Source organism: Amphiura filiformis, chromosome 12, assembly GCF_039555335.1.
Source record: "Amphiura filiformis chromosome 12, Afil_fr2py, whole genome shotgun sequence".
NCBI lineage: Eukaryota > Metazoa > Echinodermata > Ophiuroidea > Amphilepidida > Amphiuridae > Amphiura > Amphiura filiformis.
In genome coordinates, this window is record NC_092639.1 from 35,178,131 (window position 1) to 35,202,684 (window position 24,554).

Below are 24,554 nucleotides of genomic sequence, written 5' to 3' on the forward strand. Positions count from 1 at the left end.
AATTTTTGCATATTGAAACGAATATGGGGATTAATCCATGAAAATTTAGTGGCCATATGCTTAATGCTTTATATTTTATAAGCCAAAATATGAAATTAGATGCATTTTTGGAAGAATTATCATAGCTTTAAACTACGAAAATAATCGGCAATCATATAATATTCTTTTGACTTATCCCTTATTTCACAATATTTTTATCAATATGAACTTTACATATTGATATGAATGTGAGGATTACTCCCTGAAAATTTGGTGGTCATACCTTTTATGGTTTTAGTTTATAAACCAAAATATGAAGTTAGATGCATATTTTGGACGAGTTATCATAGCTTTAAACTTGAAAATAATCGGCAATTATATAACATTCTTTTGACTTATACCTTATTTCACAATATTTTTTGTTAATATTAATTTTATATATTGATATGCATGTGAGGATTATTTCCTGAAAATTTGGTGGCCATACCTTTAACGGTTTTTATTTTACAAGCCAAAATATGAAATTAGATGAATATTTTTGGAATTGATTCGGACAATCCAGGAAATTAATAGTTGGCACACCTGCACTAAACAATGGAAATGCGTGCCCTATTAAAATTGGGGAGGCGAGGGAAACATGCATGCAATATATGTGAAGTACAGACTCCCCCCTATATCGCACCCTTCCCCACTCCCCATCATTCAATGTTGGAGGGTCTCACAGACCTGTTGACAACATGTGTTACGAGTCGTACTTGACTCAAGGCCAAAATCACCTTTTTCCCGAACTCACACGAATGCACAACACAAATACACTGTTTGTTTAAGCTAACAAAATCTAAGTCTTTAATTGAAAACAGAGTATGATTGGTACATATAATAACAATATCGCATATACAATAAAATCACACAATGACAGTTTTACTATATCAGTACTTAACCAGCTGTCTTCTTGTTGGTGATCCTAGAGTTCTTGCAATGTTCTGGACGACTGATGTAATATATCCTTATTCACTTGTCCTGCGAAAATCAGCGAAGTCCATAGTACACTTGCATTTATAAATCCTTATGTATAAAATCCTCATACTGAAAATGATGATGCTTTCTCCAATCTCCTTTGCGCTGCTATCTCCACAAATATATCTCCTTGCGCTGCTTTCTCCAAAAATGGTGTTTCTTTCACCATTCTCTCTTTCTCCAGGGAACAGGTTTCTTTAACACAGCTCCGCTGTGTTTTGACAGATCGTGGCCTTCACAAACCCAGCAAACTCCAGCAATTTGACAGAAGAACTTTTAATCCTTTGATGAGGAAGAGCACTTTTGTGTGCTCGCTGTCTTCTTCGTTGCTGTATTAAAATTAGCTCAATTATTGGCTATATAAACTGGTTAAAATGCACTTCTTTTTTTTGAAGCACGAAGACCATCACACACATGTGGAGTTTCTCAATCTCCCACGGCATTCTGTAAAGTCCCAACAAAAGCCTCCAGCTTTTTATAGCAGTACTCATGCAAAAAACCCATCATCTATTAATAAACCATTACTTCAATCACATTTTCACAACATTGCTGCAATCTTGGGATTTCCCAAGATTAATTATACATTCACATTACATCACTTCCTGGGGGTTTTCCTGATGGTGCAATAATGAACTGGGGCTTTCCAAGTTCCAAACATAGCTCTGACTTTGTTTACAATAATTTGGGGAATTCCAAAATACAAGGGGTTTCCCATCTCATGAAATACTTTCAGCTTGTAAACAAAGTTAAATAATTAAATTAAATTAAATTACTCAGGGCACATCACACATGGCTTGGTCCAACATTGAATTGGGGGAGCGGGGGCAGAGATATACCAAAAGACAGGCAAACTGTGCCAACCTTTTTTTCCTGGATTGTAGCTTTTACTATCAGATATGTGCCCTTTTAATTTTGAGCCGAACAACTATGGTAAAGCAAAGGAAATTGGAATTTACTCTCAGCGCTGATATCGTTATACGTAGTACTCCGTTGGTTGTGCTGTGGTGCAGTCCTTTGATGTGTATACATGACTCCGTGGGGGGGGGGGGGTCACTCCCATTGTGGCCTGTACACCATCCGCGATAATAAAAACGAGTAAAAGGGTATTTTTTAGGTGGTTGGCACGATCTGGCGCGTAATCGTTTAGGGTGTCAAAAACATGAAATATTGGAAAAAAGGGTAGCAAAATTGCAATTGCTAATCTGCTGAAATGAAATTTAGGGTATGAAATTTGATGCAAGGAATAAAATCCCTGTTTAGGGTGTGAAAACACCTGTTTAGGGTATTGTTTTAGCCAAATGTTAAAATCCTTGTTTACGGTGCTTTTCAAAAGTTGATTATCGCGGATGGTGTACAGGCCACAATGTATATTTGAGTGAAAATAACAATAAAACATATGCTTATAGGTCATTTCTGGGGTAAAATTGTCTATAGTTTCTAATTTTACCACTTAAAGCCATATTATAACATTTGCTGAGGAGGACGCCCTCACTGATTTTTTAAAATTGATTTTTTACACGATTATATTGTACTTTATTGAACCAATATACCCTGAAAAAATCAAGACTCTAGGTGCTGTAGTTTTGTCAAAATCCGAGATTTTGAAAAAAACTCCTGAATCAGCGTTTTATTATTACGATGGAATTATTAGTCGAACGCATACACGATGTTCATAACACGCAGATGCGTTACGCGGCGTCTGTGACGGTGATCTACACAACAAAGGGCCATACCATAACATGACCGAAGGAGTGGTACGTATTGGCGACATATGCGCTGGTAGTAAATTCCAATTTTCTTTGCTTTGCAGTAGTTGTTCGGCTCAAAAAGAAAAGGGGATATATCTGACAATAAAAACTAACATTTTATGGCAAAGAAATGCTAATCTATTTTGTATGAAAATGTTATAATATGGCTTTAAAACCTTGTATCTAGTATAATTTTTGAGAAAAATATTGATTTTGGGTCATTTTTGTGACAAAAAATTTTGGAGCCTTCATTTAGAATCACTGATTATACCCATTAAACATGATCCATTTATCACATTTACTCATTAATTCAGTCAAAACCATTATTTTCCATATTGATCATTTATTTTTCTTGTAATGGTCACTGGAAATTGACATTTGCTGTGACAAAAGATTCACGAAAAAACTCAATTTTCGGATGACAAACGGTTTGTAACATTCCTAAAATTTGATCAGAAGGTACTACAAAGAAGAATGTAACCCCTACCCCTTAATTTTCAAGGGCGTGAAAAAAATAAATGCGTTTGTTAAAAAAATCCAAACTTTTTTAATAATCAACCTATGGACTTAAAATTCAAACTTGATGTGCCCACGATACTTAGTTTGAGTTATTGGTGCTCACTGTCTATATTAAAAAAGGTTTTTTTTAACAATCTGATATGCCCATTTAATTCTTGTTAAAGGTCTGCTTTGTCTGTAAAGAAATAGCAAAATTAGGCACAAAAAAAGTCAAATATTTTGATGAATATACCCCAAATCATGAACTTTCTGTGAAATTTGTTAAAAAAGAAGGATCCAAATATCAATTGCAGAGGAGATAAAGGTCTATTTTTGGCCAGATTGAAGATTTCTCTTGAAAAGGTCTGCATTTGGAACATTTGCTCCCCTCCATGAAAAAATTCTGGCTACAGGCCTGAGTAACCAACCCCCTCGTGGGTACCTTTTGCCACTGACAAAACATTTCTCACAAGGATTTGAGCCCCGATTCATTTTAACCCCCTGAGGACTACCTACTGATCTAACATTGCCTCTGATTGGTCAATTACATGACATTTTCACTTTAATCACCAATCAGAATGGAGCTTTGGAAATAATTCACCCCAAGTTTTTTGTGTGGTGAAATTATTCTAACAATGTTGCTGATTGGGCCAATTGATAATGAAAACTTCTTTTTGGCCAATCGGCAAGTAGTTCTCATGGGGTTAACATAGAGCTACAATTTGCTAGTGGGGTTTGTTCCATTATTTAAAGAAATTGTCTCCAATGCTTCCCTCATCATATCTGGTAATTTGATTGGTCGATTTGTAGATGTATCAACAAAAACATGGGTACATTGTCCAATAGCACAAGCTGTTTCATTATGATCAGGATAGTTGACATCATGTGACTTGGCATGTTGGTTCTTCTTTTCAGCAAAAATGGCTACAGAATATTGCACACTTGATCGGCCAATATGTGATATGGCCAACCCAGCTAGTGCTATTTCTGGAAAGCTGATTGGCTCTCTGAAGGTACATCTGGTATCCACCATATAACCAACGATCTTCGAAGTTTGTACATTCGTATTGAGTCCGCAGGAATGGATGAGGTAGTGGTTGATAATGGAGTCAAAATATGAATAATAAATAACATTGTTTACATGTCCATATTGGTCATTGTCTGACCACCTGGTCTGAATCGGCAAAAAATATTTGTATGATGACCTCTGCCATGGCAACTCGGTAGTTTTAGGCTTCTCAGCATCCTCGTTATTTTTGCAAGCTGTTGTTGATAAGCTAGATCTTGGTAAGATTTGCAGATGTTTTGGTTGACTTTGGAAATATTTTACTTGTGGAATAAACCATCTTCCAGGAAGCTTTAGGATTCTTGTAGCCATTGTGATAAGCTGTCAGAGAAGATAAAACAGATATTGCATAATGACGATTAAAAATGCCAACAAAACATGTAGGTGTACTCAAGTATGATATGGCTCATACCCCCAAAGCCCCCCAAAATACGCGCATGTGTACACATGTGTCAGTCTCTAACACCTGCCAATAGGAAACAATGACGTGCAATTTACATCAAGTATTCATAACACTAGAATTACGTCTACAATCATGTGATGCGATCAAGCAAAATCAGTCGGAACTCAGAAATATTGATATAGCCAAACAAAGGAAATATTTCCTTTTGTTTTCTTTTGTTTTGGAAACTCTTAACTTGCTTATATCTTTGGCACTAGTTGTTCAATTTCAATGGGGTTTTCTGAAAAATCTAGATTTGTAAATGCTTTTTACTATCCCATAGGAAACTGAAAATTTAATATTTCCACATTCCAAGTGATTTTGCTTGATCGCATCACATAATGTGCCTCTAAATTACAAAAATTTGAATTGCACCTTTTTTCAACTTTTTAAAATTAATTTTCTTGGTCAAATTAAAGGGAATAATTTTCATTTTTTTGGTAAATGTCATGAACAAAACCATAGGTACATTCTCTGATAAAGTGTTCACGTTTGGTCTCAAAAATGACAAAATACAAACCATGAAGAATTCATGAAAATCATTCAGAATCGTAAACTTTATTAGTTTCAGGACATGAAACATTCTTTCATTTATTCATTCATTCTTGAAATAATTTGCCTGCCACACAAGGGAAATGGCAATTACCAAATTGTTGGTGCAACGCACTTTGTTTGGTAGCTGCCCCCCCCCTAAAAACTGCATATTTTTAGCATGGGGATATAAAAAGAATAAGTTCAAATGAAAGTAAAATTCTTTCAAAACTCCTTTTTCAATTTTTTTCTTCAGGCCTCTAATTGATCACAACATACCTCCATTCATTGTGGTACTGGAGGTTTTGTGTACAGCTATACTCCTGAAAGTTAAATTTTTTTTTACAGTAGGAAGCATATACTTGCTTTGGGTCCATTTTACGCTTAGGAAAAATATTTGCTTCAGGTACTTTTTTTAAAGTCCTTAAAAGTGGATGATATACATCTTCAGACAGTGTAATACTTATTTTTTTGTGGTCACTAAATATGAAAAATTATAATCTATAATCTTGTTGATTCAAATTGATATTGTATTGTATGGTAAGTTTATTGAGCTTGCTTGCTACATGTTTGTACTGTTTTTTAGTAAATATGTTTTGGCTTTGTTTTTTGGTAGTATTTTTGTAAGGTAGTGTTTTTCTCAGTTTTGTTTAGGGGGTCAACATTATGCAGACATATTGTTTTTCGTTGTACCTCCTCCATCTTATTGTATTTTGTTATTTTCTATTTTATATGTTTTTTAATGATGGAATTTAAATCAAATTAAAATAGAAGTGGTCCCCCAGGCAAGAAACACACAGCTAAATAGCTACAAATGTTATGGTGGGAAAATCTATAATTTGATTTTTCTCCTGCTGCATTTTGTTCCCTGTTTTTAAAAATATATTATTAGTAAAGGTTATTAAAGGAGTATTTTGTGATCCTAGCATCCTCTATTTATGTAATTTTTCATTAGATATCCACGAAAAAAACCTATTCCCAAAATTTCAGTTGATTCCGATTTTGCGTTCGTTTGAGTTATGCATGATTATGTGTATTACACTGTTCCATAGACAATGCGTTGTAATTTCGTTCTGGTGCACCAGAACAAAATTCAAATTTCACGATATCTTTGCTAAACGAATTAATCTGCAAGAAATATTTTGTACATAAACATTATGTAGCCAGAGGTTTCCAGTGATATAAAAATCTCAACTTTTTTTGAGAAAAGTGGGGGATGAGGCTGTGGATCACGAAATGCCCTTTAAGAAGCTTATTTTGATATCAAACAATCTATTTCATCAACATGCAAATCTACACATGGATGTAAGCAGTGCACGACTTCATCAATACACAGATTAACAGTAGAAGTAAGCTTTGCACTACTTCATCAATACAGCTACATGTATTAACAGTACATACAAGCAATATACCACTTCATCAATGTAAGCACTACTTCATCCGTACTGACCGTACACATCTGCAGTAGATGCCTACAATGTACTACTTCATCAATACACAGATCTAGAGTAGATGTAAGTGATGCACTACTTCATCAATACACAGATTTATGTACACATGTAAATGATATACTACTTCATCAATGCACAGATTTATGTACACATGTAAATGATGTACTACTTCATCAATGCACAGATTTATGTACACATGTAAATGATGTACTACTTCATCAATACATACATGTAGATCTAGAGTACACATGTAAGCAATGGAATACTTCATCAATACACAGATCTACAGTAGATGTAAGTGATGCACTACTTCAATGCACAGATCTACAGTAGATGTAAGTGATGCACTACTTCATCAATGCACAGATCTACAGTAGATGTAAGTGATGCACTACTTCATCAATATACAGATCTACAGTAGATGTAAGTGATGCACTACTTCATCAATACACAGATATACAGTAGATGTAAGTGATGCACTACTTCATCAATACACAGATCTACAGTAGATGTAAGTGATGCACTACTTCATCAATACACAGATCTACAGTAGATGTAAGTGATGCACTACTTCATATACAGATCTACAGTAGATGTAAGTGATGCACTACTTCATCAATATACAGATCTACAGTAGATGTAAGTGATGCACTACTTCATCAATACACAGATCTACAGTAGATGTAAGCTATGTACTACTTCATCAATACACAGATCTACAGTAGATGTAAGTGATGCACTACTTCATCAATACACACACCAACAGTAGATGTAAGTGATGCACTACTTCATCAATACACACACCAACAGTAGATGTAAGTGATGCACTACCTCATCAATACACAGATCTACAGTAGATGAATCATGTAAGTGATGCACTACCTCATCAATACACAGATCTACAGTCGATGTAAGTGATGCACTACTTCATCAATACACAGATCTACAGTCGATGTAAGTGATGCACTACTTCATCAATACACAGATCTAGAGTACACATGTAAGCAATGTACTACTTCATCAATACACAGATCTACAGTAGATGTAAGTGATGCACTACCTCATCAATACACAGATCTACAGTAGATGTAAGTGATGCACTACCTCATCAATACACAGATCTACAGTAGATGTAAGCTATGTACTACCTCATCAATACACAGATCTACAGTACATGTAAGTGATGCACTACTTCATCAATACACAGATCTACAGTTGATGTAAGTGATGCACTACTTCATCAATACACAGATCTAGAGTACACATGTAAGCAATGTACTACTTCATCAATACACAGATCTACAGTAGATGTAAGTGATGCACTACCTCATCAATACACAGATCTACAGTAGATGTAAGTGATGCACTACCTCATCAATACACAGATCTACAGTAGATGTAAGCTATGTACTACTTCATCAATACACAGATCTACAGTACATGTAAGTGATGCACTACTTCATCAATACACAGATCTACAGTCGATGTAAGTGATGCACTACTTCATCATTACACACACCAACAGTAGATGTAAGTGATGCACTACTTCATCAATACACAGATCTACAGTAGATGTAAGTGATGCACTACTTCATCAATGCACAGATCTACAGTAGATGTAAGTGATGCACTACCTCATCAATACACAGATCTACAGTAGATGTAAGTGATGCACTACTTCATCAATACACAGATCTACAGTAGATGTAAGTGATGCACTACTTCATCAATACACATACCAACAGTAGATGTAAGTGATGCACTACTTCATCAATACACAGATCTACAGTAGATGTAAGTGATGCACTACTTCATCAATATACAGATCTACAGTAGATGTAAGTGATGCACTACTTCATCAATACACAGATCTACAGTAGATGTAAGTGATGCACTACTTCATTAATACACAGATCTACAGTAGATATAAGCTATGTACTACTTCATCAATACACAGATCTACAGTAGATGTAAGTGGTGCACTACTTCATCAATACACAGATCTAGAGTACACATGTAAGCAATGTACTACTTCATCAATACACAGATCTACAGTAGATGTAAGTGATGCACTACCTCATCAATACACAGATCTACAGTAGATGTAAGCTATGTACTACTTCATCAATACACAGATCTACAGTAGATGTAAGTGATGCACTACTTCATCAATACACAGATCTACAGTAGATGTAAGTGATGCACTACTTCATCAATACACACACCAACAGTAGATGTAAGTGGTGCACTACTTCATCAATATACAGATCTACAGTAGATGTAAGTGATGCACTACTTCATCAATATGCAGATCTACAGTAGATGTAAGTGATGCACTACTTCATCAATACACAGATCTACAGTCGATGTAAGTGATGCACTACTTCATCAATACACAGATCTACAGTCGATGTAAGTGATGCACTACCTCATCAATACACATATCTACAGTAGATGTAAGTGATGCACTACTTCATCAATGCACAGATCTACAGTAGATGTAAGCGATGCACTACCTCATCAATACACATATCTACAGTAGATGTAAGTGATGCACTACTTCATCAATACACATATCTACAGTAGATGTAAGTGATGCACTACTTCATCAATACACATATCTACAGTAGATGTAAGTGATGCACTACTTCATCAATACACATATCTACAGTAGATGTATTAAGTGATGCACTACTTCATCAATATACAGATCTACAGTAGATGTAAGTGATGCACTACTTCATCAATATACAGATCTACAGTAGATGTAAGTGATGCACTACTTCATCAATACACAGATCTACAGTCGATGTAAGTGATGCACTACTTCATCAATACACAGATCTACAGTCGATGTAAGTGATGCACTACTTCATCAATACACAGATCTAGAGTACACATGTAAGCAATGTACTACTTCATCAATACACAGATCTACAGTAGATGTAAGTGATGCACTACCTCATCAATACACAGATCTACAGTAGATGTAAGTGATGCACTACCTCATCAATACACAGATCTACAGTAGATGTAAGCTATGTACTACTTCATCAATATACAGATCTACAGTAGATGTAAGTGATGCACTACTTCATCAATACACAGATCTACAGTCGATGTAAGTGATGCACTACTTCATCAATACACAGATCTACAGTCGATGTAAGTGATGCACTACTTCATCAATACACAGATCTAGAGTACACATGTAAGCAATGTACTACTTCATCAATACACAGATCTACAGTAGATGTAAGTGATGCACTACCTCATCAATACACAGATCTACAGTAGATGTAAGTGATGCACTACCTCATCAATACACAGATCTACAGTAGATGTAAGCTATGTACTACTTCATCAATACACAGATCTACAGTAGATGTAAGTGATGCACTACTTCATCAATACACAGATCTACAGTAGATGTAAGTGATGCACTACTTCATCAATACACAGATCTACAGTAGATGTAAGTGATGCACTACTTCATCAATACACATATCTACAGTAGATGTAAGTGATGCACTACTTCATCAATATACAGATCTACAGTAGATGTAAGTGATGCACTACTTCATCAATACACAGATCTACAGTAGATGTAAGTGATGCACTACTTCATCAATACACAGATCTACAGTAGATATAAGCTATGTACTACTTCATCAATACACAGATCTACAGTAGATGTAAGTGGTGCACTACTTCATCAATACACAGATCTAGAGTACACATGTAAGCAATGTACTACTTCATCAATACACAGATCTACAGTAGATGTAAGTGATGCACTACCTCATCAATACACAGATCTACAGTAGATGTAAGTGATGCACTACCTCATCAATACACAGATCTACAGTAGATGTAAGCTATGTACTACTTCATCAATACACAGATCTACAGTAGATGTAAGTGATGCACTACTTCATCAATACACAGATCTACAGTAGATGCAAGTGATGCACTACTTCATCAATACACAGATCTACAGTAGATGTAAGCTATGTACTACTTCATCAATACACAGATCTACAGTAGATGTAAGTGATGCACTACTTCATCAATACACAGATCTACAGTAGATGTAAGCTATGTACTACATACATACATACATATTAGAGCTTATAAAGCACTATTACAAAAAGATCAAAGCGCTAAGTGATACACTGCAAAAACAAGAGAATGAACAAAAGCAAAGAGTCAAAAAGAATAATAATGAGCCTTAAGAGATTTTTTAAATGTTGCCACTGAGGTTGCCTCCCTGATGTTACACGGGAGGCAGTTCCACAACGCTGGTCCAGCAGAACGAAAAGACATGTCACCACTGCGATTTTTACCGATGTGAGTGTTCAGAAGACTGGTATCCATAGAGGATCTTGTGACGGGTCCAGATGAGCGTGTTCTGTATGAGAGTAATTCTGTGAGGTATGAAGGAGCAGATTCATGCAAACATTTGAAGACGTACAGACAGAGTTTGAATTTGATTCAATCTCTTACTGGCAACCAGTGAAGGTCATGCATTAATGGTGTGGGGCTATCAAGTCTGGCGGCATAGAATATGAGTTTGGCTGCTTTGTGTTGGAGGGACTGCAAACGATCAAGGTCTTTTGATTTTGCTCCATAGAGGAGAGCATTCCGGTGTCAAGGCGTGATATCACGAGAGCTTGCACAACTGTGTGAAGTGTTTTGTGGTCCAAAAGCGGCGAATCTGGCGAATATTATTACGGAGCTGGAAATTGATTGAAGAAATCATGCTATTAATGTGAGGAGTCATCGTTAGGCGAGAATCAAACACTGTGCCCAAGTTCCGAACATTATCAGATGGTTTAATGACGCTGTCTCCCACATTAAGTTGCAATGGCGGAAGTTTGCTAAGACCTTGAGAAGTACCGGCTATGAAGAATTCAGTTTTATTCTTGTACACAGATCTACAGTAGATGTAAGTGATGCACTACTTCATCAATACACAGATCTACAGTAGATGTAAGCTATGAGCTTCTTCATCAATACACAGATCTACAGTAGATGTAAGTGATGATGTACTACTTCATCAATACACAGATCTACAGTAGATGTAAGTGATGCACTACTTCATCAATACACAGATCAACAGTAGATGTAAGCTATGTACTACTTCATACACAGATCTGCAGTAGACGTAAGAAGTTTACTACTTCATCAATATACAGATCAACAGTAGATGTAAGCAATACAACACTTCATCAATACACATATGATACGATACGATCTACAGCAGATGTAAGCAATCTTTATCTATAGTAGATGTATGCAATGTGTACTACTTCATCAATAAACAGATCTACAAGAAGTAGATGTAAGCAATGTACTACTTCATCAATACACAGATCTACAGTAGATGTAAGCAGTGTACTACCTTGTCAATACACACATCTACAGTACATGTAAGCAGTGTATTACTTCATCAACAGTAAAAGTAACTGTGCAAGGTATACCCCTTTTCTTATATTTCCTTGGTTTAGATAATACCCTATGTCTGATCATGAAAAAACCACACCCTTTTTATGTGAATCTTTGGTCATGCATGATACCACCTGGTCAATAACTAGCAGTGGCGTAACCAGCGGGGGGGGGGGCTGGAGCCCCCATTTTGAACCCTTGCCCCTGTTTGCCCCCCCAAATGAAAAAAGTTAAAGTAGGCCTACTTCTGAGAGTTATTAATTAACCTCATATCTGGTCATTTTAACCTTAAAAAACACAAATGTTTGCGCGCTTCGCATGCATTTATTCCACTGTTTTACCATATGTCACCAGTTTAGCTTCAATATGCCAAAAAAGAAATCGTTGCTCCATAAATGATTGCAAATTACACATTTGTAATCATTTTATACCACAAAATATGATTTGAAAACACAGATAATAAGCAATGGATGTATGGATAGGTCAAACAGGTTGCCAATTATTGTCAATATTAATATTTTGTGATAATGCGACAATATACTAATGAAAACAGTTTACACTGGAGACACCCTATGGCACTTCCTACAACTTGAGAACAATTAAGCCTTGAAACGTTCAGAATTTACTACTATTATAGTCCATATATCTCCCTCTAGTCACCGGCACTAGCTTTGAAGTTCAGCGTGTTTTGTGTTAGCTTAGCGTTACTTAGTGCGTGTACATACTTTTACGCGCACAATCAATGTGATGTACACCCAAGAAACCATGCTAAGCCAATGCAGCACACGCTGAGCTTCAAAGCTATTGCTGGTGACTCGAGGCCGTGCCGTCATTCACAAATTTTCGGCTTTTTCAAACTAAAATTTTACACACTATTAAATATATAAATGGTCCACCAAATCGCTTCAATGAGGTCTTCATTTTGCAAAATTTTCCAACTCCTCAGGCGTAGTGGATAAACAAGTGGCCATTTCCGCTTCTGCCATTTTTCAATGTATTAAGTCAGAAGTGCCTCTGGCCCTAGTAAAAGTAAAAACGAATACTGTGGCCAGAGTTCTAGGGCTAGATTTGCCAATTTATGTTTAAAACAATTTAGACCTACAGCACACTAATAGTGACAAAATGGTCCACCAAATCGCTTCAAGTAGGTCTTCATTTTGCAAAATTTCCAATTTCTGAGGGGGAGCATCCCCAGACACCTTCTCATGTAGTGCATAAACAAGTGGCCATTTTCGCTCCTGCTTCCAACATTTGCCAATTTATGTTTAAAACAATTTATAGGCCTACAACAATAGGGAAACGAAAGGCTTCATGGCCCGTCATTTCACACTGTTGCGTCAGCGTACTTTATGGAACAACTCTATTGCTCGACCAAAGTTCGTGATTGGTCAATTTTCAAAAGATGTGCTTGCGCCCGTAAGCGTGTGGCTATTTTTAAGCCATAATGTATGATCTTATAATATGAAATTGGTTAATTTTTACAAACCTGATTTTTTTGTCATATTTTTAATGTTTACACATGTCCCAACTTGCACCTAAATGGAAATGGCCAAATTTGTTGTCTTTGTAGGTCAACAGAGCAAAGTTAGACATATTATCATAATTTTAAAAATTATGATAATATGTCCTCCCATAGAACTGTGTGTTAAATAGTCAAAATAACCAGTGGGGTTTCTCTCACTTTACCTTGTTATTTCGACTTAAAATGGACAGCAACCCTTCCTGTCAATTATTACTAATATTATTTCATCAATTTGAATGAAGAATAACAAAATTAAAATTTGACGGAAATCGTACATTAAGGCTTTTTAAAAGGCTTTTTAAAAGGGCATTTCGTGATCCACAGCCTCATCCCCCCACTTTTCTCAAAAAAAGTTGAGATTTTTATATTTATCACTGGAAACCCCTGGCTACATAATGTTTATGTACAAAATATTTCTTGCAGATTAATTCATTTAGGAAAGATATCGTGAAATTTGAATTTCGTTCTGGTACAACGCATTGCCATTGTCTATGGAGCAGTAATACGCATAATCATGCATAACTTCATGAACATAAAATCGGAATCAACTGAAATTTTGGGAATAGGTTTTTTCGTGGATATCTAATGAAAAATGACATAAATAGAGGATGCTAGGATCACGAAATACTCCTGTAAGTAAAAGCTTTGCATACTAGTAGTTCGACGCAAATACTGTGTGTAGAATTTTGGGCATTCCTTAGGGGTTTTTATTTTTACATGTAATAGCTGCCTTCTGCACTGGTTAGGGGTTTAATAGGGTTAGGGTTATAATACTGTACTTCCACAAGGCACTGGCAGCTATAACATGTAAGAATAAAAAACCCTAAAAGTAAAGAAACGCCAAATATTGCCTATAGTTACACATTTTCTTTCATTAACATTAAAGGCCCTTTCAGTGATTTCACAGGAACATTGAAAAAATGGAAATTTGTCAGAGTTGCTTAGAAATAAAGAATAAGTCTACAGAATTTCATTAAACCACTTTTCCCTGAATACATCGACAAATTAGTCAAAAACAGAAGTTTTAGAAAGGTTTTCTACTTCAATTCAGATCGACTCGAGAAAATCGAGATTTTCAGTACAGTGCGCCACCAATCGACTGGAAAAACTTCCTAGTCCAGTGTTTCTAACACGGGGAAGTAGAGTCTAAATTGATTTAAAACAGACGCTTAATTTTTGTAGTAGAAAACAAAATAAGCAATTAAAGGTCACCGAGGCAAACTAACGGTCAATTCATATATGAAAAACAGTTAAAATTGTGTATTTTGTTTAAAATAGTAGCTACTGATGTAATAAGTAGTAGAAACAATACGCAACGCGTGTTGGTACGTGGAGAGTGAGCTTCTTTCGATCTCGAGTCGGACTTTTTGTACTGTCAGTATCAAAAGTCCAGAATCATGCAAATGCTTTATTTTGTCTAAAATACACGGCTTTCGACCGAACCACTAGCAGGCTATGTTAGCACATCTATGCCAATTACAAAGGTACCAAAATCTGAATTTTGATGATTTTTACGATCATCCGGATGAGCAAATCACTGAATGGGCCTTTAAATAAAAAAAGTAAAACAACATACCATGTGCTAAGGTTTCTTCAAAAAGTGTGTTTAAGATCCTGAGACAGGGCAAAAATTACTATCCAAACTTGAACTGCAATAAATCACCATCACCAGCAGCACAGCAGCACTGCAGCAGCTGATTTCCTTGTTTACTTTTTCACGTGGTTGACCTTTGCACTGTGACATAATTAAACCGGTTTATTGGCACAAATTACGTAATTAAACTCAATTAAATAACCACCAAAACACACACTTTACACAAAATAAATAAGTAATGTAACGAAATAATTGTCTATAATTAACGATTTATGTACTTAAAATACCTATATGCATTATCTTTCACTTGCCATATCCTGATTAATCCGGGTTAACGAATGGGTTTGCCATAACTTAAAATGGCGGACATCACGGCGGTGAATCTCGGTAAGAAAGAACGTTTTGTTAAATCAGATTTTAACGATGAACGCTGTAAACTGTTAATTGTGTTTAGTCTTAAGTATTTTTTTTAATGTATCTCCACATCTATGGATCATTTACATTCAATAAAGAGGTCTGTATACGATGATATTTGTGTACCGAAATTCAAATGATGGGTGACAGTTGTTGAATTCGGCAGACATGCATGCATTTAATATGCATATGCATGGGATCTGGATCTGGATCTGGATCTGGATATTTGTGTCGGTAGAACACCTCCTAAAAAAGGCAACATCACCAACTTCTTGCTGCTAAGTGGATGGACGCGGCAACTAATTTAATTTAATTTCTGAATCGCTTTCTTGAAGCTGGCCAGGGTTGGTGCCTCAACAACTTTTTCTGGTAAACTGTTCCATTCAGGTATGGTTGTTGGAAAAAAGGTGTCCCCGTATCGTCTGGTTTTGTATCTAATCTGGGTGAATTTTTGTTTGTGCCCTCTTGTTGCCCTAGTCTGGTGCTTGATGTGGTATGATGAATCTATATCTACCAGGCCATTTTTGATCTTGTAGAACATGATGTTACGTTGGATTTGACGCCTAGTCTGCAAAGACTTCCATTCCAGTTCTGTGAGAATTCTGGTCATTGTCCCTCTTCCCTGCTGTATTCCCTCTTGCAAAATCTGGCAGCTTGCTTTTGCACTCTTTCTAATCTGTTGGAGTTTGTTTGAATCTTTGTATCCCATGCAGAGGCGGCGTATTCTAACAATGGCCGCACGAGCGTTGAATAAGCAGTTGTTTTAACATCTTCTGTACACCCCCATAGGTTGCGTCTCACTAGCCCCAAGACACGCTATGCTTTCTTACAGGTTTCCAAGATGTGATCTCCCCAGGTCAAAGTGTTGTTGAAGGTAACACCGAGGTATGGATGTGTAGTTACGCTCTCAAGTGTCTGTCCACAGAAGTTGTAGCTGTGTTGTGGGGGGTTTCTCATCCCAATGGTCATGGTAACACATTTCTTTGGGTTAAAAGACATTAACCAGGTGTTCTGCCACTCTTCCAGTGTATGAAGATCTTCTTGAAGGATGGAGGATTTATTACCATTCTTAACCGGAGCATACAACAAACAATCATCTGCAAACAATCGAACTTCCGCGAGACAGCTTTGCTGGCAGATCGTTAATGTAGAATAAGAAACCTATTGGCCCAAACACTGTACCCTGGGGTACTCCGGACATCACCTTGGCTGGATCAGATGCCACTCCATCAATGATGACCCGCTGTGTTCTTCCTGTCAAGAAGTCTTTCACCCAGTCAGCTATCTGCCCTGACATCCCATAGAAGCGGAGTTTATGGACAAGTCTTCGGTGTGGTACCCTGTCAAACGCTTTGGTGAAGTCAAGCACCGCTGCATCGACGACATTACCCTGGTCCAGCTCCTTTGCGATACCATTCACGGTTAAGACAAGCTGCGTCTCAGTGGATCGTCTCTGTCTGAAACCATGCTGATTATTATTCAAGATGGAGTTGATCTCAGCGTGCTTCATCACATGACTGGCGACAATGTGCTCCAAAACTTTGCAGATCACAACCGTCAAAGACACTGGCCTGTAGTTGGAAGCATCAGTTTTCTTCCCTTTTTTAAAAACTGGCGTGACATTTGCTTCTTTCCACATAGTTGGAATTTGCCCGGTATTAATAGAAGTCTGATAAATGTCCGTGAGAAACGGTGAAATGCTGTCAGCCGTCATTTTCAAAAACCACGGCGGTATCTCATCGGGGCCTTGGGCCTTAGATGCATTCAGATTTTTGAGTTGCTTTACCACCCCATTGTTGTCGATGACCAGAGGCGAGATCTCTTCATAAGGACTTTCTCCAAGATCAGGTAGTTCATCAGAATTTTCCGAGGTAAACACGCTAGCAAACTGGTTGTTCAAGATGTCCGCCTTGGTTCTACTGTCGCTAATAATGACACCATCTTTTTCCAAGTCAGCTACACCCAGATCCTCGCGCCTGAGATTTTTCACGTAGTTCCAGAAAACCTTGGGATTTTCCTTAAGCGCTTCACCCAGTGTGTCCCTAATGTAGTTCATCTTGGAAACTCTAAGACTGTGGTGAACCTCCTTTCTCATGGAGTTATATTTGTCCCAATCTGATTTCCTGCGGAAGTCTTTGCAATGTTATAAAGTCTCTGTTTTCTTCTGCACTGACGTCTCAGCGTTCTACTAAACCAAGGTAAGTTATAGCGGTCGATGACTGCTTATGAGGGACATAGTCGCCCATGATCTGAAGGACTTTCTCGTGGAATTTTGTCCACTTTTCTTCCACACCAAAACCAGCCGTTTCACCACTATACTCTGGTAAAAAGTCTTGAAGACAGTTCTGTATCTGTTCCCAATCAGCCTTGTCTCTGAGGTAGACCTTCCTTTTAACTTTCCTTTTTCTAGTCGGTGTAATGTTGATGTCCACAATCACAATAAAATGATCCGCAACTCCATCAACCACCGCTGTCTTGAAAATTGATGTATGATACACAATGTCATGATAGTCCGAATAATCTAGCCCTAGAACTCTGGCCACAGTATCCGTTTTTACTTCTACTAGGGCCAGAGGCACTTACATTGAAAAATGTGTTGAACATGCTTGAACGATCCAGTACAAGCATTTGATGCTTGATCGAACCAATACAAATCGGACCGAAATGAATGTGTGTCAGGTCGCTAATTAATAAACATGATAAAACCCACTGGCACTTGAGAACACACAATCGCCTGTCATTTCTAAAGATGCATTTATACTCAATCACTTTTGCAGAAAACTGAATCACACGCATATAGTGTACTAAATCGCCAATCTGCCATCGTATTGACGTATTTGCATGCTGAGCATGCGCATGATTTGCTGTTTTTCAAAAGCGACACGTAGGCCTATATTTGACACCCTCTGTCGGTCAACGTTCACTGAAATTACACACATAAGTTGAGTAACCCATGTAAAATGAGTATAAACACAGCTTTACAGACAATGACTAATTAAAGGAGTATTTCGTGATCCTAGCATCCTCTTTTTATGACATTTTTCAGTACATATCCACGAAAAAAGCATATTCCCAAAATTTCAGTTGATTCCGATTTTGCGTTTGCGAGTTATGCATGATTATGTGTATTACACTGCTCCATAGACAATACGTTGTAATTTCGTTCTGGCGCACCAGAACGAAATTCAAATTTCACGATATCTTTGCTAAACGAATCAATCTGCAAGAAATATTTTGTACATAAACATTATGTAGCCAGAGTATTCCAGTGATATAAAAATCTCAACTTTTTAAAAGAAAAGTGGGGGGATGAGGCTGTGGATCACGAAGTGCCCTTTTAAGTAATCTACAGGCACAAAAGGCTGTGTTTATGTACCGTTACTCGGCCAAACATGGCAGAGTCCTGGGGCAGAGTAGGTCCCAACGCAACGTTATATACCGTTTCAACAAGGAAAGAGATACGAAAAGCGAATGTCTAGAATAATCAGTCCCAGAACAAAATATCAATTTCTGACATGATCGTGTTCTGGGTCTGAACTGTTTCCATATGAAAACTTCATGGCAAATTGGACAAAAGAAGCACATGGTTCTACTTGACAGCTTTTTAATCCCTATTCATGTTACGTGAATCACGCTATTGTGGACCATCCTTCTGATACTTGTTGAGTGTTTGGACAAGCGGAACAGTCTTTTGTCTACCTCTCTGTTTGTAAACAGACGAGGAGGTCAAAATTGTCATTCTCGCCAAATAGGAAAGACAGCGTAATAGTACGGCACTACTTGCATGACACCATGGCGACAATAGCGCGAGATACCCTATAATTTGGTTCACCTCAAGTTTGGAAGGAAGTGACGTACATGTGCGTATTTCGTTGGCCTTTAGAAGCAGTGAATCGCGCGCGTCAAGTTAATCACACAAACTGTATAAATTAAGTGAAACCCAGATTTGCCGACAGATAACCAGAAATTCACTGCAGGTTATCCGTCGGACACCCACACTTTTTTCACCTTCATGCAGTATAAAAATGATTTAATCCCGACTCCCGATATTTTATTAAGCTTACAAAAAATCACATTGCTTTCCAGTTCTGTCTAGTCTTTGTACCCCTCAAAGCTTTGAAGTTTCAAACCACCACATCCCCACATATTTAGTTAAGGCTTGAGTGTGCGCTGTGTGGCCTTCTTTCAGTCCAAACTAGTACTGTGGCTTTGTGGGCGCAGTAGCGGCACCTGTGATGATGATGAGGCTTTGACATCAGCCAAACATTTTAGAATCAAGATTATGATTTGTGTCTTTTCTTTTATTTTGAGTACTTATTAGGAAGGGTGAAAATAAGAGAGCTTGAACCAGGGGCCATTTTGGCAAAAAAAAGTGGGCCCCTTGTTCACCAAGGTTTGGAAGAACCAGGGGCCATTTCCAATTACCAAGGGGCCAATAAAAATAAAGATGTGCTGGATGAGTTAAATAAGCACTATTTGCTTGTAATTTGATATTTTTGGTTCACTATCCAGGGGGCCAGATTTGTGAGAAAAGTGTCCCCTGGTCAACTAAAATCGAGATGGAACCAGTTGTCATTTCAGAGTGTCTGTGGGCCAAACGGCTCCCGTCTCCCACTTAATTTCACCCCTGCTTATTAGTAGTTATGATATTTTATTAAATCCCAATTTTGGCGGATATATACGGATTACCAAAAGCTCTGGCGGACGACCAGATTTCATGATCTGGTCATCCGCCGGATAACCTGATTTTTTTTCTCAATTTGTACACTGATTAATAAACTATTATAGTTTATTAGTTTTTTATTTTAGCAACATTTAAAAAATGTACATTATTTAAAAAAACCAATATATAATAGTATCCCTCCCCTCTGGCTCAATGGAATATCCCCGATTAGACCGTCTGCCCCAGAAATTTAAGGAAACCCGTCACACCGCCATGTGATTTATTCATCACTTCAGTTTACTTGTTTTATATTGTTGTTACTTGTTAGGCTAAAAAAAAATAATGCTATGTCTCAAAGTCCATGGCAGTTTCAAAAACAAATGCGGAATGAGGTATTTTTAAAGATTTTAATTTTTTTTTAAAGATTTTTTGAAACAAAATTTTGAATTAAGATGTCATTTTCGAGTGTTCGAAAGTACACAGCATAAAATTATGATTGATTTACACATTTGAAGTACCATACAAATATCAACCTAATCAATGCAAGTATCGAATCAAGTAAATTTACTTCCAAATTTGTCTCAGAATTTCATGATGTTACGACAAAAAACTACAAAGAAAAATGAATTTGCTGTTTCAGCTGACATGGACGTGCTAAGAAAAACGAACTACGCGCATGTGCTTTGAGACATAACCATTTTTTAAGCCTAATTGATATTGTTTTAAAACCCTTTTATGTTTTCAGGTTCCAATTTATGGAGTCCATTCAAGGAACTATACATCACTGTCAATGCTGCCTTATCTAACAAACTCCCAGATGCATATTATGAGTTGGAAAATGTGCCATAAACACAAACCTGATTTTATTTCCCTGTTACAAAATCCGGTGAGTTAACACTGAGTAGTATCTGACAGTCTATCCTTTATGCACTATTTGGGAAAGAACATCTGCCGATAGTTCTTTACAAAACAAAATTACTTCTTTCACTTATTCTGGCTCGCTATTCCAAGACGCAGCCACAGAATCACTGGCTAATTAGGCGAGCTACTTAGGGATGAGGTATTATGTGGTCGGAAGGTTGGGTAAGGGTAAAATAGGGCAAGGTGGGTAAGGGTAGTGTTTTTATTTGGGTGCCACTCCCCATATTTGGGCGTTTTCCAAATGAATGTCTCAAAATTTTCAACTCCTAATAGTTAAAAAAACGTACATGTAATGTATTTGCAATACTTTGTGAAATGAAATATCTCGAAAACTATAGTATGGATCCCATCCCAACATGGATTCTCAAAAGTGTTTGAACGAACTTCTGCCAATTATCACAAAGATTATTAATTTGTCATTTTTAAATGGAAAATTCCCTGACGCTCTAAAATCAGCTCGCATTATGCCATTGATTAAGAAACAGAATCTCGACCGTGAAATATTGAAAAATTATCGTCCCGTCGCCAACTTGACCTTCCACAATTGAGAGAGCCTGTGCATCTCAAATACAGGAGTATCTTGTAAGTGGAAATCTTCGCGGAAAAATGCAATCTGCATACAGGCCCGGCTATAGTACCGAGACGGCATTACTCCGTGTTTACAATGATCTGCTACTTGCTACTGATAAAGGTAATGAAGCTGTGCTCATTCTTCTTGACTACTCCGCTGCTTTTGACACTATAAATCACAAAATTTACCTTGATCGACTTGTCAAAAGATATGGAATTTCCGACTGTGTTTTAACTTGGTTCACTCCTTACTTCAATAATCGTTCTCAATCAATTGTAATTAATGACTCTGTTTCCAAACCGCATACACCATTTGAAGGAGTACCACAAGGCTCTGTCATCGGCCCATTGTCATTCACAATGTATACTTCTCCTCTTGAGGACATAATAGATTCTCATGGTCTTGGTAGAATGATTTACGCCGATGATACACAAGTTTATGTCATTTTGAAACAGGATGATTATTAGGGTGCATCAGATGCCCCTCATGTCAATGGATTCATCTGTCCCTAGTCTTAAAATGTTCCTATTGTCACAAAACTAACATGTGCCAAGTTTGAATTAATTCAGAGGTCGTCCTGGGGGGCCACCGAGAGCCTATAGTTACAATGTGTGTTCCTATGTAGTAAAGTTCGTTGACCCCTGTACAATTCCAATTAGAAGCCGATCGAACAATTTAAAGCTGAACGAGGGCACTGTGCACGCTCATATTTTACATGAGTGTTGTTGGTGTTAATATGTACCAAAATTATTTTTTAGAGAAAATTCTATTTTTTTTTGTATCACAACCCCCTGATTTGGGTACATAATAAGGGAGACTGGCTCTTAATATACATTACATAATCTTTACACAGGTGACAAAAGATGGTGGCTATATGATGAACAATTTCTCATTTATATTGTTGTTTTATGCAAGCAATCACAGCCCCGAAAACTTGTAGTTTCGTATGCATTGCGACATGATGGGGAAAACCCAGCTGATGATTCCACAACTCTTGATGTAAACAAAATCCAACGAGAAGTGTACACGGCATGTTCAGGGCCATAACTTAAAGGAATTAATAAATTGGCATTCGTTTTTGTATTGTGTTTATTCGCCTTGATCATACGCTTCGCGCCATATATAATAAGACCCCCTTCTGTGAAAAACTTAGACACAGAGACCTCAAAACATGCTATTTTTATCCATTTTTTCAAAATATTTCTTACAGTATTTTTAAAAACATCTAAATCAGTTATGAAAAGAAGTCATTGAATTGAATCTAAATTGATTTCCTGAAAGGTGAGTATTCAAAGATTGCCTGTTCAATTTTTCACATATTTGTACATAATTATGAATTTTTGTGATAATTTTTTGAGTGGTATTTTTTTTCATTACCTACGAATACAATTTTTCATTGCTCTAGATATATCTTTAAAAAATGGAAATCACTAATAAATGCGCAATTGATACAAGCTTTGATATGTCCAATACTGAAATGCATTGCATTCGGACATCTTTATTATTGTGTTAAGCTGCCAGAAATTCTAAATGGCACAAAGGTAGGTTTGGTAAAAAATATGCATTACCTCCGAATACATGTTAAAAGCTGTGTCATTTCCACAAAGTGAGAGAATAGTAAACAATAGTTAAGCAATAGGTGCAGGGTAATACACTCTTTATTTCTACCAAGTTTCAATAGCCTGCGTTTAAATATTTCTGAGATGTCAACAATAAAAGCAAGTATTCAGTAGGTAAATTTCGGTAACCGAATGTTAACTATAAATACAATTTGACATCATGACAGTATTAGTGAAACACCGCCATTCATGCCAATGCCCATATTGGTACATAACGAAGGCCTGAATGTTTGCTATCAAATCATATGTCAATGAAAGTTGCGAATTCACATACATGCCCACCATGCAAAACTGAATACGGCTTAATTGTTGAAAAATATGTACTGAAATAGACGACAGTCTGCTCATTTGAAAGAAAAATCAGATTCAAAGAAGATTAGAAGGGGATACATACTTGGATTTGTCAACTGTCATGTGTGCTTCATTTTAAATGTTTACCGACCTTCTGGTTTCTGAGTAATTTGTGTCCAAATTGATTTATTCGAAGGTAACTTTTGACGTTTTCGCTAAGGTTACCTACGAATACCATAGAAAAAACGACTGTTCTCATTGTCTCATGATCTAGACAACACAGTGATGGACCCTGGTATAAAGCTAATTGTAGTTGCCCTCAAACGAAAGGCCACAAGACGTAACTGACTCCAAGATGGACTTCACAAGTCTGTAATAACGGTTTTAAGCGATTTATGTGCAATTAAGCAAATTAAAGTCACTTTAGTGCCTTTGTTTCTTACTTCAATCCTCTTTCAACCGCTGTGAACCGACATTATTAATACATGATAGGGTCTAAAGTATCAATAAACGCACATAAAGAAAATAATACATTCAAAGTGCTTTATAATTAATGAAGTTTTGATTGCAATATCCACCAAAAGTCTAATTCTTACCTACAAATACTGAAATGTTACTTACGAATACAGCATAACACATGACATGTGTAATGAAGTGTCCCTACCAATGGAAATTAATTGTCAAAAACTTTAAGCGGTACCCCAGGACACTATTATTACCCATATACGGATTCATTCAACAATTATTTATTATGTAAAATTGCTGATTAACTACTTGTA

General features: G+C 36.8%; 2 protein-coding genes across 2 annotated transcripts in view; one reads left to right on the forward strand and one right to left on the reverse strand.

Moving 5' to 3' along the window:
• Positions 1 to 2,917: 2,917 nt before the first annotated feature.
• On the reverse strand, positions 2,918 to 15,401 carry LOC140166120 (uncharacterized). The gene is made up of 2 exons (XM_072189507.1): positions 15,279 to 15,401; positions 2,918 to 4,629 (listed from the first exon to the last, which is right to left on the reverse strand). Exons 1-2 carry the CDS (start codon positions 15,279 to 15,281, stop codon positions 3,958 to 3,960), a joined length of 675 nt encoding a protein of 224 aa, XP_072045608.1. The 5' UTR covers positions 15,282 to 15,401; the 3' UTR covers positions 2,918 to 3,957.
• Positions 15,402 to 15,655: 254 nt separating this feature from the next.
• Positions 15,656 to 24,554, forward strand: part of LOC140166118 (nuclear pore complex protein Nup205-like) — a 71,230-nt gene continuing 62,331 nt past the window's right edge. Inside the window, 3 exon segments of the mRNA XM_072189504.1 lie at positions 15,656 to 15,683; positions 21,119 to 21,209; positions 21,211 to 21,259. Coding sequence (XP_072045605.1) covers positions 15,656 to 15,683; positions 21,119 to 21,209; positions 21,211 to 21,259 — 168 coding nt within the window.